The sequence below is a fragment of the Triticum aestivum genome, chromosome 4A, assembly GCF_018294505.1.
Source record: "Triticum aestivum cultivar Chinese Spring chromosome 4A, IWGSC CS RefSeq v2.1, whole genome shotgun sequence".
Classification (NCBI taxonomy): domain Eukaryota; kingdom Viridiplantae; phylum Streptophyta; class Magnoliopsida; order Poales; family Poaceae; genus Triticum; species Triticum aestivum.
Window position 1 is genome coordinate 631133938 of NC_057803.1, and position 17425 is coordinate 631151362.

The following is a 17425-nucleotide window of genomic DNA, read 5'->3' on the forward strand; positions in this document are numbered from 1 at the left end:
GAGTTGCTCTTATTTGCCACATACATGTGCATATATTCTATACAAGCTATGTCAAACATACAATGCCAGATCCAGCGTTGATGTCTGCTGGTTGAGGCAGCTGCTTGTCAGAGAGGGAAAGGGGTTGGAGGAGTGAGGGTAGGGGAAGGGCTGCAACAAGTCGACGCACCCACAACATTCATCCACTAAGAGTCAGCGAGAGAAATCCTGACACAATAGTCAATGCAGTCAATTTCAGAGACACGTGACAAAGCGCTATTGGCCTAAAATGGCCTCTAAGAGGGTTGACCTTCTCTTCTTGAAAGGGAGCTTTAATTCATTTGCACAAATAGTGACTGGACTCCCTACTCCCGAGCACAAATAAGTGGTATAATATATGCATTCTTGGACTGCCATCTTTGCACACTTCTATTTATTGTCTGAACTGGTAGACAAAGTATGGAAGGCTGGAAGAACCAAAGGATAATCACACACATGAAATCTGAACAGGTAGACAGTTGCACAACGAAATTGCAAACTTTTCATGAATAAATACCAGAAATATTTATCGCCAGCATGATCAACAAAATCATAGGCATCTACTCTGTGGTGTTATTTGCCACATACATGTGCATAAATTCTACAGCTATGTCAACACAAATAGAGATACAATAAGGAACAGGAGAAACTTCAACAGTGGTTTAATAGAACAACTGGAAACTCTAACAAGAGGGACAGGGATAAAAAATATTAGGAAATCAAAACTACAGAACTAACCAGTGCTACTCATTATTCGGATCTGCACGAGGATGCATCCTGTTCCACATATACATTGCCATCGAATAGACACCTAATAGAGCAATCGTCAGATGCTCTGAACTGTTGGCCTTGATGCTCACTCGTCCAGTTAGCTTGTTGTTCACATCAACATGAACTGCCATGTTTGAAGTCCTTCCCACGGAGAACTGGGTATCCAAGTTTGCAGCCGTAGTCCATTCTTTATGCCACCTTACCAGTGATGCACCCAAAGTTGCAAGGCCTAGGCCCATAATGGGATAGTCTTTTTGAAGCAGGTTCAGCACCACGTTCAGTCCATGCGCAGTATCACCTTTCACAGACACAGCACCAGCGTTTGCTACCAGTGTTAACCAATTACCAACTGAAAGTTTGTCTTCAAGCTTTGCTCCAGTTATCATGGTGTTTCCTGCTAAAGTCATGGACAGACCTCCAGTAGTGGCATTGTTCTTGGCGTTCCTGAACTTGGTTTCCCCCCTGAGTGTGTAAGCAAGCTGGTCCATCATGGTTTGTATGTCGAAGCCTGCAAGGGTTGAAGCATACTCGCTATGCTTAGCTGATATCGAGGACTCCGAATGAATGGTGAATTCCCTCTTGTCCTTGTTAACTTGAACCCACATAGAAGCTGGAAATGTTTTGGCAACTTCATGGCTGTATTGGAGGCTCACACCGTCAAACCCACAGTCATGATCCCATCCTTCAGGGTTGGTAACAGCACGTGCCAGAAGGTTCGTTGCAGGCTCAAGACACCGATAGCGAAATACCGGGTCATCAGAATCAAATGAAGATGGCAAGGCCCAGTCTGGCATAAGAGATCTCTCGTTGTCATACTCGTCATCAGGATGATCATTGCCCACAAGTACATCATGATCATTGCCCTCACTCTTCTTCATTTCCTTTAATCTTCTGCGCTGTTCCTTCAACTGCTTCTTCTGAAGAAGCTTGGTTCGGTAGTCATACTCATCGAAATACAGTTTCTGCTGCTCTTTGGAGAGTTTTGCAACCTGTGATTTACTTAATGGCTTAAAGGGAGGAAGTTGGTCATACTCTTCATCCTCTTGATCGTCATCCAACAATTCATCAGGATCAACATCTGAGTCCACACTCTCAACCTTCTGTTCATTTGCACGCCTGGGGTGCTCTCTAGATTGCAACAAAGATGATAAGAAGTAAGGAAGTGGAGGCATCTGGCGACGGAGATCAAAGAGGCTTGGAGGAGCAGCACGGCGGGTTGAAAGAGTATCAATCTCAGCAACCATCTTCAGTGAGTAGCACAGGAGGAGGAGCAGACGCTTCCAGATAAGGCCATTAGGAAGCACCTTTTCACCCTCCATGTTCCTCCGACAAAGGTGATGATTTTCCACAAGAGCGACTGGATTCTCAATCCGAGCATCATTAGTGGTCTGTCTGATGCTTTGCTGAAGCGCATGAGTCCGATGGGTCACAATCATCTCAAAGTTAATTGGGGAGCCACTAGGTCCTTCAGGAGGAGGATCTGCTGCTGAGTGAGTAAGAGTGATAATGGCCTTGGACCATATTGGCAGGCCTAGGACACTGGTAATACATTGCAATAGGGACAGGTCGTCAGCACCCTGCCGTTGGGTATCGATCCGATCAACATACAAAACAATGTCAGGGGGGCATTTCTTGATATACTTCTTAACAGACTTGAGCATTTTCCTGTTTGATTTTTCATCCCTAACTGTAGTCCCAAGTCCTGGAGTGTCAATGACACGAAATTTAACACCACCAACAACTCCAGTAATCTCCTTCACGGAACATGTTGCTGGGAGAAAAGCATTTGTTTTGGATTTATCCTCGCCAAAGATGGAGTTTATTGTTGCACTCTTTCCCACCCCTGTCTTCCCAAGGACCAATACATTGCAGGAGAATTCCAAGTCATCTATTCCCTCTGCCTCAAGCTGCAAAGCCCTGCTCCAGGCATTCTCAAGCTCGGAGGAATGGTTTGCCATCCTTATGCGCCTGAAGCCTTCGACGAGACTGAGCCGATATAACACCTGTACAGGTACCTGATGTTCGGTGTCATACCCTAATCTATACACAAGACGCAAATACTTGATTCGTGCCATGTCCACCTTTATGTACAACTTCTTCTCCTCATCAGTCATCGTGCTCTCCGGGTCAGCAATTGCATCCACCGCATGAGTAGAAGCCACACTTGTCCTAGGGACACCGACCACGGTATGGGACGGTCGGATGGAATCAGAGGTTTCAACTGGAAACACCTTGGCCTTGCCCTGTGCAGGTGATCTGTTTGCCGCCCTGAGAAGCTCAGCTAAAGCTGCATAATCAAAAAGCTCAGTCTCCTTTCCACTCAACTCCTCAACTTCATAATCACCATCCAGCTGATCCTCATCTGAATCATCCAGACCAAAGTGTGTGCCCTTGGAGGCAGGCACACTGTCCTCCATTTCTTTTCCAGGAGATTCCAAAGCATTGTTTGTCCCAACGATTGGTGCAGACGCAGGTTCATCAGAAAGTTCATAATCGCCATCAGTTTCACCATCCACCTTGTGATGGCCACCTTCAACAGTAAACTGTGAGCTATCAACATTGGTATGAACTTCCGCAGGCTCAACGGTGGCATCTCTTGTGGCAACATGTTCAGGGCTGGCATCTTCAGAATGTGTGACAACCTCATGCTTGGGCGTGGTATCTTTCGCATCAGAATCAGCATTGTGAACTTCAGGGCCAATACCTTCTGCTTCTGTAGAACTGACCACATGAGGCAATTCAGCAACCTCATGCTTGGGTGTGGTATCTTTTGCATCAGAGTCATCATTGAGAAGGTCAAGACCAGCATCTTCTTCTTCTTGAGAAGAATTCACCGCAGGAGGCAATTCCACGACAACTTGCTCCTGCCGAGACCCCCCAGCATCCCCCTCTGAAGCATCCACAATGCGGGTGCCACCAGCGTCACCAATGGAAGGCTCAAGCTCCACAATGTTGACAGCCTGAGCACCAGAATCCTCAGCTCCCTGTTTACCACCATTCACCAAGGAGATATCCGAGAGATTTACCAAATCACTGAACGCAGCGCCGTCGTCCAGCACGCTCATGGAGCTGACGAAGCTCCCATCCAGCGAGCCCTCGGCGACCGCGCCCGCGGAGGCCGCAAAGACGCCGCCATCCTCCTCCAGCCCGCTCCCCGCTCCGGCGTCGACGAACACGTCGGCGGCGGCCTCCTCCTCCTCGGCCCCCTCCGCCGCGCCGAAGTACTCGCTCTCCCCGGAGGACGCGGAAGAGCCGCCCCCGGCCGCGGAAGCGGGGGGCGAGGGGGCCGTGGCCTCGTCGGAGGAGGGGGAGGGCGGCGGCGGGGGCACCCGGGCGATGCGGAAGAAGCCGTTGGAGACCTCCTCGAGCACCTCGTCCCCGGACGAGCCGGCGGCGTCGTCGAACAGGTCGGCGTCGTCGTCCGTGGAGGAGGAGAGCTGCGCGGCCACCCGCGGCGCGCCGAGGACGGGGCGCGGGCGAGGCTGGGCCACGGGGGGCGAGGTCGATGGCGAGCGGGACGGGGACGCGGCGCCGGAGGAGAGCGAGGATGCGTACCCCTCGTCGTCGTCGCCGGAGTCGTCGAAGGAGGTGAGCGGCGCGCGGATGAGGAACGCCATGCCGCCGCGCGTGGCCGGGCCGGCGGAGGGAGGCGGCGGCAGCCGAGGTGGGATAAAAATCGAGTCTTTTACGGCGGGCGGGTTTGTTTATTGGCCTCGGGTCTCCGTCCGGGAGTAGTGGTGGCAGTTGCGAGGCCGAGGGTTGAGGAGGACCGGATTCCGTCCGTCGGGTTGGTGGTGGTGAGACCGCAGCCGCAGGGTGGATCGATGGATCTTGGATGGGCTAGGGTTTGGATCTTTCGAGGTAAGAATTGGACTCTTGTTGGAGGGAAATTTGGGGTTTTTCTTCGGCTCCCCTCCTCCTTGTGTTGGACCTTTGTGGCTCTGGCCATAGGATCTTGTGGTGCCTGGTGATTTTACTTGCTTAGGAATTAGGATCTTGTAGGCGGAGCTACCGTGCCTTACTGCCGTGCAACTACTGCTAAACCCGACACAAAAAGTGCAGGACCCAAAATCGAGGCGGTAGTAGAGCGGTACTGGAGCGGTACTACTGCTTGACGCTACAAGCGGTACTACCGCTGCCGACCGCGGTACTACCGCAAGGAGAAAACCAGAACTGCCATAACTTCTTCATAAGAGCTCTGAATTGAGCAAACTCAAGCTTGTTGGATACAAGACGACGAGTAGCATCAAAACAGCGACCCTTGTTTCCCAAATGAAAGTAAACTGAAGTCTTGATATTTGCATTATGTGGTAATGTTGTTATGATAAATGTCAAAATTTGCCTCTTTATTTTCGCAAGCTCGTTATCGTGAACCATATTTATTAGGAAGATGGGCCAATTGTTCCTATATATATTTGCTTTGCTAAGGTATCCACCATCCACCAGCTGTCCCTTCACCTGCAGATCCCCGTTTCTCTTGCCCATAATGGTGAGAGCAGCACCATCTCGAATAAACTTGTCTTAGATGTTTCACCATGTCAATAGTTGATGTGGTGTCGTCAAGTAAATGTCCTCGTTTTCTTGCTCGTTGTTCACACTGGCGATATAAGTTATTTTGTGGGTCACTGGTGGTTTGCTATCTTTCATCATCAACATTTGGGACAAGATGTTGGTATAGGATCGGGATTTATGGTTCAACGACAGTGGAGTCGGCATTTCTTCTAACTTGCTTGTCTAGAAGCGATGCATCGAGATCTAAGCCAGGTTTGATGAGTTCATTCTGCTCCATTTGTTAAGTGCGAGAGCTATATCTACTCTGTCTCGCAATAGGTGATCGCGAGATGGGTCGTCCCAATATGAGTTCCTCGGGAACGGGTTTTAGGAAGCGTCTATGACCGATTCAGATCAGTTTTAGTAGCTTCCATATGGATTTTTTTTCTTTTTTATGTGTGTTTTCTCTTTCGGTTTTCTATTTGATTTTGGTTTTCTATGTTTCTTTACCGATTTTCTTCCTGTGTTTTTTTCAATACATGTTGTAATGTTTCTTGAAGACATTTGGAATATTTTTATACACATTGGTCATTTTCAAATACATGTTAAATATTTTTTAGATACACATCAAACATTTTTTTAATGCCACAAAACAATTTTTAAAAATTACATGAACATTGTTTTCACTGTAGTAACATTTTTACGAATACATGTTACATTGTTTTCGAATAAATATAAAAAGATTCAAATACATATTGATATCTGAATGGTATGAAATATATTCAAAAAATATGTAAATATTTATAAAAATGCATTAACATTTTTCAAAAAAATCATGAACATATTGTAAAACATGTGAACATTCTTAAATGACACGAATATTTTTCAAATGGTGCAAAATAATCCCTCCGTCCCATAATATAGTAGCATTTTTACACCTCCATCCCATAATATAAGAGCATTTTTGATGAAGTATTAAACTACATGAGCATTTTATTTATAATTTTCAATGTTTTCAAATGTCATGAACATATTTTCTGAAATATTTGAACATTTTTGAAATGTCACGGACATTTTTTTTGAATGATATAAACTTTTAAAAAAATTGTGTGGACATTTGTTTTCACGGCATGAATATTTTTAAATGTGCGATGGACACTTTGCAAAATTGAAGTAACTGTTTTTGTAATATGTGTATTTAGTATATTTAAAAAATATAAAGAAATAAAGTTAATAGTAAAAAAAAAAACAGAATGAGGCCATCACTGAAATACTGATGTTACTAGTAGAACGCCCGTGCGTTGCTACGGGCTTTTGAAACAGAATTACGATGTCAATAGCGGATTCTATGGCCATGTGTTGCTACGGGCTTTTGAAAAGAAGTTAAGATGCTAATGATGGAGCTAGCTAAAATAACCGAGAACAATGTCATCTCAACTAACACGACAATCAGCTAACACACTTCATACTCTCAAATCCTCCACAAATGTCCACGGACGCGCCCGGTCAATGATCGAACAAGAGAGAAGGAAAAAAGGTGGTCCAACCACACCCCTCATACCGTCTCTAATGTCCTATACGTCCGGTTTGTCCGCAAACCCTCTATTGACACCATATATGAAGAGGATATGTGGGCTCGCGGACACGGTCCATCTTTCTTTCTTTTCTTTCTTCCTCTTCATCTCCACCAACAACATGCAAGTGAGGGAGAAAATGTGGAACATGACTGCATGCACAGACAAAAAATGGCTCAGAACGGATACAATCAGACACTGACCAGGCGCATCCATGGATGTCTAGGGGGCGGATTTGGTAAATCCAGCTATAGATGCTCTCTTCTTGACAACTAAATAAAACATGTTTTTTATTCCATAACATCATGAATACGATCCGACGGATACCTAACCCAAGTTTTATATATAACTTATTCGCACAACCCTCCTCCGCTAGCCAATGAGCGGATCCATAAGCCAAGCATCTCACCATGCCACCATGTACCCCTCCCTTGATCGCATGTAATTCTTTACCTCATCGATAGGGCTATAGATTGAACTATCAATTTCTGAGCTTCTTAACTTAGAAGCCACCGTTTCTTGAGTCCGTCTTCAGGATAAGCTTTGCCAAACTAATTAAACAAAAAAATACCATACCATATTCGAATGCATAAGAATTACCTGTTAGGCTAAAATTACAGAGAGCATAACTTCTCCCTCGATTCCAAGTTAATTGAAATCCAAAGCAAAACAAAACTATGTATAATGCCATTTGCTACTTAAGACCTATATATGCTGACAAAGAAAATATCGTTCTTTGTGCTCTATTTATTACATATAGAATAGTAGAAAAAATATTTGATTCAGAATTAACTTGGTTCAGAATTACAAGATCTTACACAAAGTAAATATCATTCTTTGTGTAATCAAACTATTTGATTCAGAATTACAAGATCATAGGCATTTAATTACAGAACCAATGAGGCCGTGTTGACTATTACTCCCTCCGTACGAAAATACAAAACATTTTTGCAATTCAATTGAACTGAAAAAAAGTCTTATATTTTGGTACAGAGGAGTATATCTGATCACTTTTGCAACCAAGATCTTCCTGATATACTTTTGCAACCAAGCTCTTCCAGATATAAGCACGCACACTTTAAACCAGATCCGCACACCAAATGAAACAACCATTTCTCCCATTTTCATTCTTCTAGAAATCCAGCAATGGAATTATGATATAAACTGCTATGTTACCTTTAGATATAGGGTCCTCCTTGAATTAACTACAAAAGAACGACAAGAGGAAATAATTAGATTCTTAGTACATGTCATCTCCAAACCTGCATAAAGCATGAAAATTATTAATTGTACCCAAGAAAAATGTGGGAACATCCTGAATAGTAAACTAAGTAGTAATTAACTATAAATCTAACACCTGGAAGGGTTCTGGTTATATAAAAAGTTACACTCTTATACAATGAGAGCAGATGGGAGCGGGTTTCACATTACATATTTCAGTGGCACGAGAATTATGCAACAAAAAATTGAAACTCTGAAGTAGGTAACTGGGCATAGAGTGCATGAAATAAGAAAGACACATGGCCTTCATTAGTATTCATATATTTCGTGTGTATTCGTTGCATATGAATTGGGTATATTATTTCCGGCTCTGAGATAAAAACCTATTAAGGATAATTCATAAGGACGAAAACGAAATGTCATAAATTACTGTTTAGGATATGCAACTTACGACAGAGAATTATTTCAACTACCAAGTTTGATTCTAGTTCCATCCTGCAATACGAGAAGAGGCAAACAAAAATTGCGTATCAGTAACCATGTGAGAGAGTAGGTATACTTTTTTAAGATTAAACATTATAACAATAACAGCAATGACTTCTAATGCATTCCACATTTCTTGTGCTGACAATTGATCTGTGCTTATTCCCAATAACACGTTCTAGTTAACAAACTGATCTAATTAGTTGAACATGTGTCCCCTTTGCACACAATCAGAAATTCACAATATAGTAAAACCGCAGCAGGCAACACCACGTTAACAAACAACTGATTTGATTTTGAATCATCTCTACTGAAAATACCATGCAGGTATGCACCAGGTCATAAGCCAATCTTCCTACTGTAAACAAACGACTCCTCCTCCCTGGGCCTCCTGCTCCTCATGTGTGAGGCCGTGCAGCTCATCGAGCTCTTCTCCTGCACATACAGTTTAAGTTTCAGTTCAGTTCAGCTTCAGAAGCAGCAAGAGACAACATGTCGAGTTCACATGTGCAGAGTACATACAAGTGGGTACTGTTGGGGAACGTAGTAATTTCAAAAAAATTCTTACGCACACGCAAGATCATGGTGATGCATGGCAAGGAGAGGGGAGAGTGTGATCTACGTACCCTTGTAGATCGACAACGGAAGCGTTTGGTTGATGTAGTCGTACGTCTCCACGGCCCGACCGATCAAGCACCGAAACTACGACACCTCCGAGTTCTAGCACACATTCAGCTCGATGACGATCCCCGGACTCCGATCCAACAAAGTGTCAGGGAAGAGTTCCGTCAGCACGACGGCGTGGTGACGATCTTGATGTACTACCATCGCAGGGCTTCGCCTAAGCACCGCTACAATATTATCAAGGACTATGGTGGAAGGGGGCGCTGCACACGGCTAAGAATATGATCACGTGGATCAACTTGTGTGTCTCTGGGGTGCCCCTGCTTCCGTATATAAAGGTTCAAGAGGGGGAGGCCGGCCGGCCATCATAGGGCGCGCCAGGACTTCTCCCCCAATCCTAGTTGAAATAGGATTCGCGAGGTGGAAAAGAGAGAGAGAGAAGGAGGGGGGCGCCGGCCCCCTCTTTCCTTGTCCTATTCGGACTAGGGGGGAGGGGCGCGCGGCCCAGCCCTGGACGCCTCTCCTCTTCTTCCACTAAGGCCCACTAAGGCCCATATAGCTCCCGGGGGGTTCCGGTAACCTCCCGGTACTCCGATAAAATCCCGATTTCACCCGGAACACTTTCGATATCCAAACATAGGCTTCCAATATATCAATCTTTATGTCTCGACCATTTCGAGACTCCTCGTCATGTCCGTGATCTCATCCGGGACTCTGAACAACCTTCGGTACATCAAAACGTATAAACTCATAATATAACTGTCATCGAAACCTTAAGCGTGCGGACCCTACGGACCATCGGGCAAGTCAACCAAAGTCCAGACTTTGTTCTCATACATGGATCCCATCTCAGATTTCATGGCTTCAAGCCATTTTGCGGAATCTGGACTCACCATCGCTACCACTTACCCGAAAGCGACAAGTGTGAGGATAGTTTCAGAAATTAACTATCGGACAAAATCCAGATGTACTGACGCTCTGTTTACTTGTACACATTATACATCAATTAAGTGTGAGACGGACCAAAACAAACCACCAAGCAAGTACCAAGAAAATTGTTCAAGATCAGTAGGGCAATGCGTCATGTACTCATAACTAGTTCAAAAAGAAAAAGGAGCAACAGAAGTATAACTACTGATCGATGATCTCACTGGATACAATGGAAAGCTTATAATTCAACTAAAAATTCAGTTCACAAGGAGAACATGTGTGCATCCCTCATATCCCCTGTTTTCTTTTGGATAACTACAGAGCTTGGATGGTCAAACAAGTGCAAGCCACACAAGCAAAGATTCTTGAGTTTATCATCTTAATTTCCATTAACCACTGTCATTAACAGACATGCAGAAATGTCAGGGAAACCGGGCAGCAAGGTATCATGCATACCAACACACTAAAACTGCACCTATGTTAGACCAAATGAGGCAAAAGACGGAACAACACACTAACACTGCACCTACTTCAGAACTTTCCCAAATTAACATGATTTTAAGAAAAAAGTTATATCCAAGCTAATACAAAGCATCTGGCCCGTCTCTCGGGAAGCAGTTATCCAAGCTAAAGCACATAAACTTGTGCCCACCAACAACAATACATAGATAGCATCTCAGTGTGTACATAGATAGCTACGTCGAAACCGGGAGAAAGGGAAAATGTTAGGAAAGAACATAACATCTTCTTACTGCAATCGTCAAGGGGAAACGATTGACAGCAGATAAAAATATCATTTATCTACTACAATTATTCCATACCAATCAGTCAGTAAACTAAAAATGGTTTTTTCGGGAGCAATGTAAGTAAAAGCACTCATAAGCTATTCCAAAAAACATTGCACTATGAAAATTTCATTACCAACAAAAGCAAAATAGATACCACATGTTCATCACCTCTGTAACACATGCTTCGGCCCTATGAGGCAAATGTGCAACACAAACTGAAGGCCGAGGTAACCCCAGCGGTTAAAATCGTCCAACAGTAAAATCATCAAACGGCCAAGCTGCATTAGCAATCGCAGGTGCTCTGGTTAGCCGAGTAACACAGCCTCTTCTATAAGAGTAATGATGAATCATATCCATTGTTAACTAGCATGGATATCCATGGAGAGTAGCAAACACTAGTAAAGATCTAATCCCTGTCCTCAACCTTCTCTCCCTCTCATCCCCAGCACCATGGCTGGCCAACCTTTTTCGCTCCTCGGAGCTGTACGCCTGTACCCCAACCGTGTCATGTTCATCGGTCTTAGAACTGGTACCAATCCTAGCACGTGACAGTATGCAGTGTATCAGAAAGGGGAATGCAGCTGAAACGACTTGCCATCCAATTTTTCCAAATGGGATAATCAGAATACCAAAAGAAGATTTCTTATATTAGGCAAGAAAATGTATCTACTAACGCATGTAGGCAGATCATTTACTGGATCGGATTCATGTGAATCTGAAGTTCGATTAACTTGGATTTGGGGAAAAGTATCCATATGCATACATTGTCTGATCTGATGACATAATCTGACTGTTCAGCATGGTTAAACTTGTTTCAGGGCATTGTTTATATAAGCAACTTAAAAACACATGCTCCACAGATGGTAGTTCTACTCAACTCAAGGACAATATAGTAAAGTCACTCAAGAAACTCCTCAACGTTTATTATTTGCTTTCTGAAATCAATATTCCATTTAATTACAGAATTATGCAAGCCTGTTAATCCATCCATCATCCATGTGTAATTCCTGATTAACTTTGCACACAAAAACATGTCTGATGTGGGGGCATGCATCTAAAAAAGGAGATAATAACCTACCTAGTCCAATATCTCTCCATAGAAAAGCATGAAACTGAGGTGTCATGCCTGCAATGTGTGCTATTGTCACCACCTGCAACACAATCACAATCATAAATTAGTTTTATCACTTGGGCATTTCATCGAGTGCCAATAATGCACATGTAAAAGGCAGTGCATCGGTTGAATTGCCATGCACAGTTGGAAGAGGAGCAGTTAAAGTGTTCTGATTCTAGAGAGCAGTCCAATGTAATTCCAACCCAATTCAATAAAAATGCTTTAACCAAACAAAGAGAACTAAACTGGTCTAGCCAGAGGGGAAGAAAGGCGACATGTCTGGTCCAGCCTGAACAAATTTAGTGAAGAAAATTCATACGGGGAGTTTTATATTAGAAAAAATAGAGCTTTTGCTCCCCTTAGAAACTGTATTTTCTCACTGGTCCCCCCAATCAATCTTGTCTAGCTCCGCCACTGGAACAGAGCCCACCACACTGACCAAGCAAAGGATGAACCTTCAACCCACATGACAGAACAGCAAGCACAACCCACCACTGAATGCCGGCAAAAACGGAAACGCATTCTAAAAAAAATCCCCCACGCCCAAACACCCCAGATGCATCGAATCCCTTCTCCGCGAGAAAAAACAAATCCATCGAATCCTAGAAACCCCTCCCGGCCCTTACTACAATGGCCTAAGCCCCTAATCAAAATGAAAGCATGAGGGGCAGCACAAGAAAAATCAAGGGAAGAGAAGCACACCAGTGTAGAGAAGCGGAGAGCGGACGTCATCCAAAGCAGCACCACCCCACAACTCAGCCCGATGCCTAAACCCTCAACCGCAGGCAGCGGCACAAGCGAGCGTACAGGACACACCATGCCTGCCGCCCACTGCAGTGAACTTCTCCTCTCTCTCTCTCTACCCCGATTTGTAACTCAGCAAACCCAACATGCAATCAGGACACCCAGAATAAGCGACATGACATACAGGTGGGCCCAGGTGACAAACAATGTTACGCACTGGATGACATACAGGGCCCAAAGTGAACCCAGATCCCAGAGCTCCCTATTCTAGGGAGCTTATAGGCCGAAGGGATAAATCCGACACATGGCCATATCAAAGGTGAAGTCTCGTCAGAAAGTAACAATGGCACATAAATTATTAAGTTTTCTGCCTAATATCCTCGAAAAGAAATGAGAACCACCCAGACAAAATGAATTGAAATGTCGCAGAGCCACGTGTATTAAAACACATACGCATACAGATTATTAAAGCAAGACAAGAAAAAACAATCCTCAAGATCATCATATGATATAAAGAGTGATAGTATTTACCTGATTTAGTGTCAAAGATGTGGGTTGGATCATACAGTGAAGACCTCTCTGCAAAAAAAAGGCATAGGCTCTGCCCCTGACTTGCTCTTGGTGTCAACAGCGGCAATCCATGTAGTTTGGTCATGCTTATCCAGCGTGGACATGAGGCAAAGACCATTGTTACTAGTTACCACGCCAAGTAGGAGAAGATGTTTTCAGTTCCTTCAATGACAAATTTACAGCACAAAGCACAAAGAAGGGGACAGGTCCAAGGCCATCGGAACTAACCGTGCTTCCCCCTTAAAAGGTCAAATGAGACACTCCCATGTCAACGCCCTAAATCATGTGACGAGCCGCCAACCAATGAGTTAATATTCATCCTCCTCCTCCCGGGGTGGAACCATGGTTGATTCTGAATCGTAGAGTAGACCCATGCCAAAGTGATCATGCCGAACTAGTGAGAGGTTTCAGGTCTGAGTCTTACTGATTACTCCAACTTGACACACTTGATGTAATGTAACCATGAGTCCATGACTGAAGGCGGCATCGTGCAGCGGGTGTGCCAACCGTTTCTGGGCAGTAGAGCTCTTGGTTGCTGCACAGCGGCTTCGACATCAGGATGAAACGTGCCACCATCAGGCATGCCTTTGACCATGGCGAGCACATCGCAGATCACAATTCACTCACGGAGATCCACACATCCTAGCAATCCATCTGAGACTGGGAGCTGTCAACTTTGACATTGTGGGATCAATAAGTTCCAGCTTCTTGGCCCATGATCCACCTATAGCAGCTTCATGGTCCAAGTGGACAACTAGATATGGAGATCATATTGCCCTGCCGTGTAACTTAAGAGGGAGCGGCGAGACTTGGTGCTTGCCGTCGCCATGGGACATGAGATGCTCCTTCTGAGAATACGGACGGGATGTCCGGGAGCAGCTCAAGCGTCGGCCGACCCCGGTGCCCTCTGCCCCTCTGAGCGACTCTGAACCTAGACGAACAAGTGCCGGCCGTGAAGTGGACTTGGATGAGGGCGAGGCCCTCCACCGAGGAAAGGATTATGGGCATGCAGGCGAAGAGGTTCCCGTCGCGGTTGAAGGACTGGACGGAGGAGTAGGAGAGGCGCGGTGGGTCGACGAAGACGAACCGATTTGCTCTCGTTGTGGAGATCTGGCCAGCGAGTTGAGGATGACGAAGCCGGGGAGGACGGAGCGGCGGAAGCCGGCGGACGGTGGTGGGCCGGGAGGGAGAGCCAAGGAGGCGGAAGATTCTGGATCTGGGGGCCGCGGGTTGGAGGAATTTCTCGTCGGTGGGGTGGTAGCTCTCTGGGAGTCTTGATCGGCTCGGGTTCGTCGCCTCCGACCCACCACCGCTCCTCCGCTGCAGCCTGGCGGCGGGGGGGCGGGCCGCACCTCGCCGAGAAGATGCTGGCCGGTGGGGCCTCGTCAGGGAACGATCGGGGGACGAGTTTCCACGTTTTTTTTTCTTCTAATGAAAAACTTTGTTTTTGCCACTCTAGATTTTTACTATTTTGCTTTTGCCACTATAATTTTACATTTCACTTTTGTCACTCTTAGTTTTTGACAATACATCATGGCAAAAGTGAAATAAAAAATTATTGCTTTTGTCATGAAATGGCATTTATAATGTATTGTCAAAAACTAAAAATAACAAAAGTGATATGTCAAATTCTAGAGTGGCATAAGCAAAATGGGCAAAAGTTAGAGTGGTAAAAACAACGTTTCCCTTTTTTTTCATTTCGAGGCAAGGGTGAGTTTTCACGCAAAATGGACAAAACTGACCCAAGTTGAAACAAATTCAAACAATAAACTCTCAGCAAACGTATTTCACAGAAATAACCCTTTCGGGTAGCGTCCAACACGTAGGTGCTATGCTACATGAGGTAGCGCCGTTCTGACAGACGCTACACTTCCTGCTAACATGGCTTGATGCGGCCACGTCAGGGGCCACCCTTGGTTGTGTGAAGCCTTTCGTCTATGCGCTATGCTCGCCTTTGTCTTGGGCGCTACATGCTAACTTAGAGAATTTTCAGCTCGCCCCAGCCCTCATATGCTCTTTGTTGCTATCTGGCACCGGCAACGGGGCAAACACTAAGTGCTAGAGCAGTGCATGTGCGTTAGGCGCTATCCAACACATTATAGGGTCTTCCCCTTAGGCGCTATGATAACACATGCACACGCTGATTCGACTTTATTAAATACCAGGGATCAATCGGTCTACGATTTATAACCACAACAAGATTTTGGCTAACTTGTGTCTTTATTTTTTTTGTCTTTCTCCTCGTCTCCTTTCACGACGGCGCCAACTCCCTAGTATGCCCGATCTAGGAGTGCTCCTCCATGCCGTCCCTGGCCACAAGCAAAGCTTCAGCGCGGCGGACGAGCACCTACAAAGGAACAACTCACCTACATTATAAAGAACCATGGCCGCCGGTCGACCATCACCAATTCCAATGATTCGTTGTGTCTCTGACCACACCATCATGCCAGTAGAAGAAGGAAGAGGCAAAGAACCCATTCAAACAAAGAAGTTTCAAACCGTGGCTCATGGAGGACATATTTCGTCTACATTTTTTACTCTTTCGTTGCACGTGTATATCGCACTCAGTAAGCCTCTATCAAATTATTTTTGTGGATCATGGACATCATGTAGTGTCGAGCAACTGGCGTTCGCCATGTGGAAGGAAGAAAAAATAAGAAAGAAGGGAGAAGGGAGATGAAGAAGATGAGTGACTTCCATGTGGGGGCGAGTTGGTTTGAAGGATTAAGTTTACCGGATGTGCTAGGCTGAGAAAAAGTTTAATCTCTTTTTTTTGCCTTTTTGGGATAGGGAGAAGCTTTTGGACTTTTAGGATAGGGGATTTGCTAGAGGTATTTTCTTACTGTTTTAACAGTGTCATGATGTCTATTGGAACCTACTAAACCATCGGGTTGTATACAATGGCTCTATCTTAACAATCTCACATAGCATAACTGATGAAGCTGTTGGCTAAGAGATGATCTATTGGAAAGAAAGACAAAATACTTACCTCATTGTATAACATGTCTTCTCCTATTCATGTGTTTTCTACTTTTTATTTTAACCACCCTAGAATTTTAGAGTTATGTAACATTAAATGCTATCGATAACACCAAGAGATAATTTATTATATAACAAGTTTCATTGTTTTCTCTAAATGATGTCGAATACATATAAAAAGACCGCTTATCAATCCTATACATGTCTTCATACACCATTCGGACCAAGTGGATATCTGGCCTTATGTCAACACAAATGATGAAATGGGTGCACATAGTTGACGTAAATGAATATTAGAAAATATGCACGTGTGTTGTAATGGGAGAAAAACTATTAGATTATTCATGTGTGATAGATATAAAAGAAGTCTAAATCAAATGCCAGGATGAGATAAGGACTTTTAAAATGTCATTTCAGAAACTACGCCCGAGTGATGTCATGACGAGATAAGGGACTATTAAAAAGTCATTTCAAAAACAAAAAATGTGATGATCTCATCACGACTTGATTTTCTAAAGCATCGCAACAGAAAAAATGTCGCTGAGCAGACTACATTGATGGACCCTGCCTGAGCTAGACTGATGAATGAGTGTCTCGCATTAACATAGCATAGCTGGGTTTATCATAATCAATAATGTGGCACCAGAATAAACGTAACTGTGTATGGAGGCAAAATAGAAATTTAGTCATTTTTATATAGCTTACAAAAACCAACCCATAGAAAGTTGTTTCGATTTTTTGGGGCTCAGCGTTGTACAAGACATGAAAATCTTTTTTTATCCAAAGCGAGGGACTAAATGAAATCATAAAAAAAACGACCTCTACAGATCCCCTAGTAAAACATGTACGTAAGCGACGATTCATTATGTTAATTATTTACGGATATATTTTAACTTTTTGTGAAAAATATTCTAAAATTTCATGGACATTTTTATAAAATTCCCAAATATTTTTTGAATACTGGATCTTTTTAAGAAAATCATGAACATTTATTTGAAATTGTGATATATCTTTTATAATATGTGAACAATTTTTCGAAATCATGATCATTTTATGATTTTCTAATGTGTTTTGAATTCACAAACAGTTTATGATTTCTCAATATTTTTTTTTAGAAA

The 17425-nt window shown here is 44.1% G+C and overlaps 2 protein-coding genes across 2 annotated transcripts; both read right to left on the bottom strand.

Moving 5' to 3' along the window:
• Nucleotides 1-524: 524 nt before the first annotated feature.
• On the bottom strand, nucleotides 525-4626 carry LOC123087777 (translocase of chloroplast 101, chloroplastic). Its single transcript, XM_044509883.1, has one exon. The coding sequence runs from the start codon at nucleotides 4404-4406 to the stop codon at nucleotides 762-764; it is 3645 nt and encodes a 1214-aa protein (XP_044365818.1). The 5' UTR covers nucleotides 4407-4626; the 3' UTR covers nucleotides 525-761.
• A 6433-nt stretch (nucleotides 4627-11059) lies between these two features.
• Nucleotides 11060-14707, bottom strand: LOC123082764 (uncharacterized). Its single transcript, XM_044505020.1, has 4 exons — nucleotides 13557-14707; nucleotides 13290-13451; nucleotides 11979-12051; nucleotides 11060-11438 (listed from the first exon to the last, which is right to left on the bottom strand). Exons 2-4 carry the CDS (start codon nucleotides 13444-13446, stop codon nucleotides 11264-11266), a joined length of 405 nt encoding a protein of 134 aa, XP_044360955.1. The 5' UTR covers nucleotides 13447-13451; nucleotides 13557-14707; the 3' UTR covers nucleotides 11060-11263.
• Nucleotides 14708-17425: the final 2718 nt, after the last annotated feature.

Excerpts from the sequence above, each read along its gene's own strand:
- LOC123087777 (XM_044509883.1), bottom strand. The coding sequence starts at position 4,406 with ATGGCGTTCCTCATCCGCGCGCCGCTCACCTCCTTCGACGACTCCGGC.
- LOC123082764 (XM_044505020.1), bottom strand. The coding sequence starts at position 13,446 with ATGGTCTTTGCCTCATGTCCACGCTGGATAAGCATGACCAAACTACAT. Across the intron at positions 12,052-13,289 it reads CATCTTTGACACTAAATCAG|GTGGTGACAATAGCACACAT; the intron begins GTAAATACTATC and ends ATTGTGTTGCAG. Across the intron at positions 11,439-11,978 it reads ATGGAGAGATATTGGACTAG|GATTGGTACCAGTTCTAAGA; the intron begins GTAGGTTATTAT and ends GTCACGTGCTAG.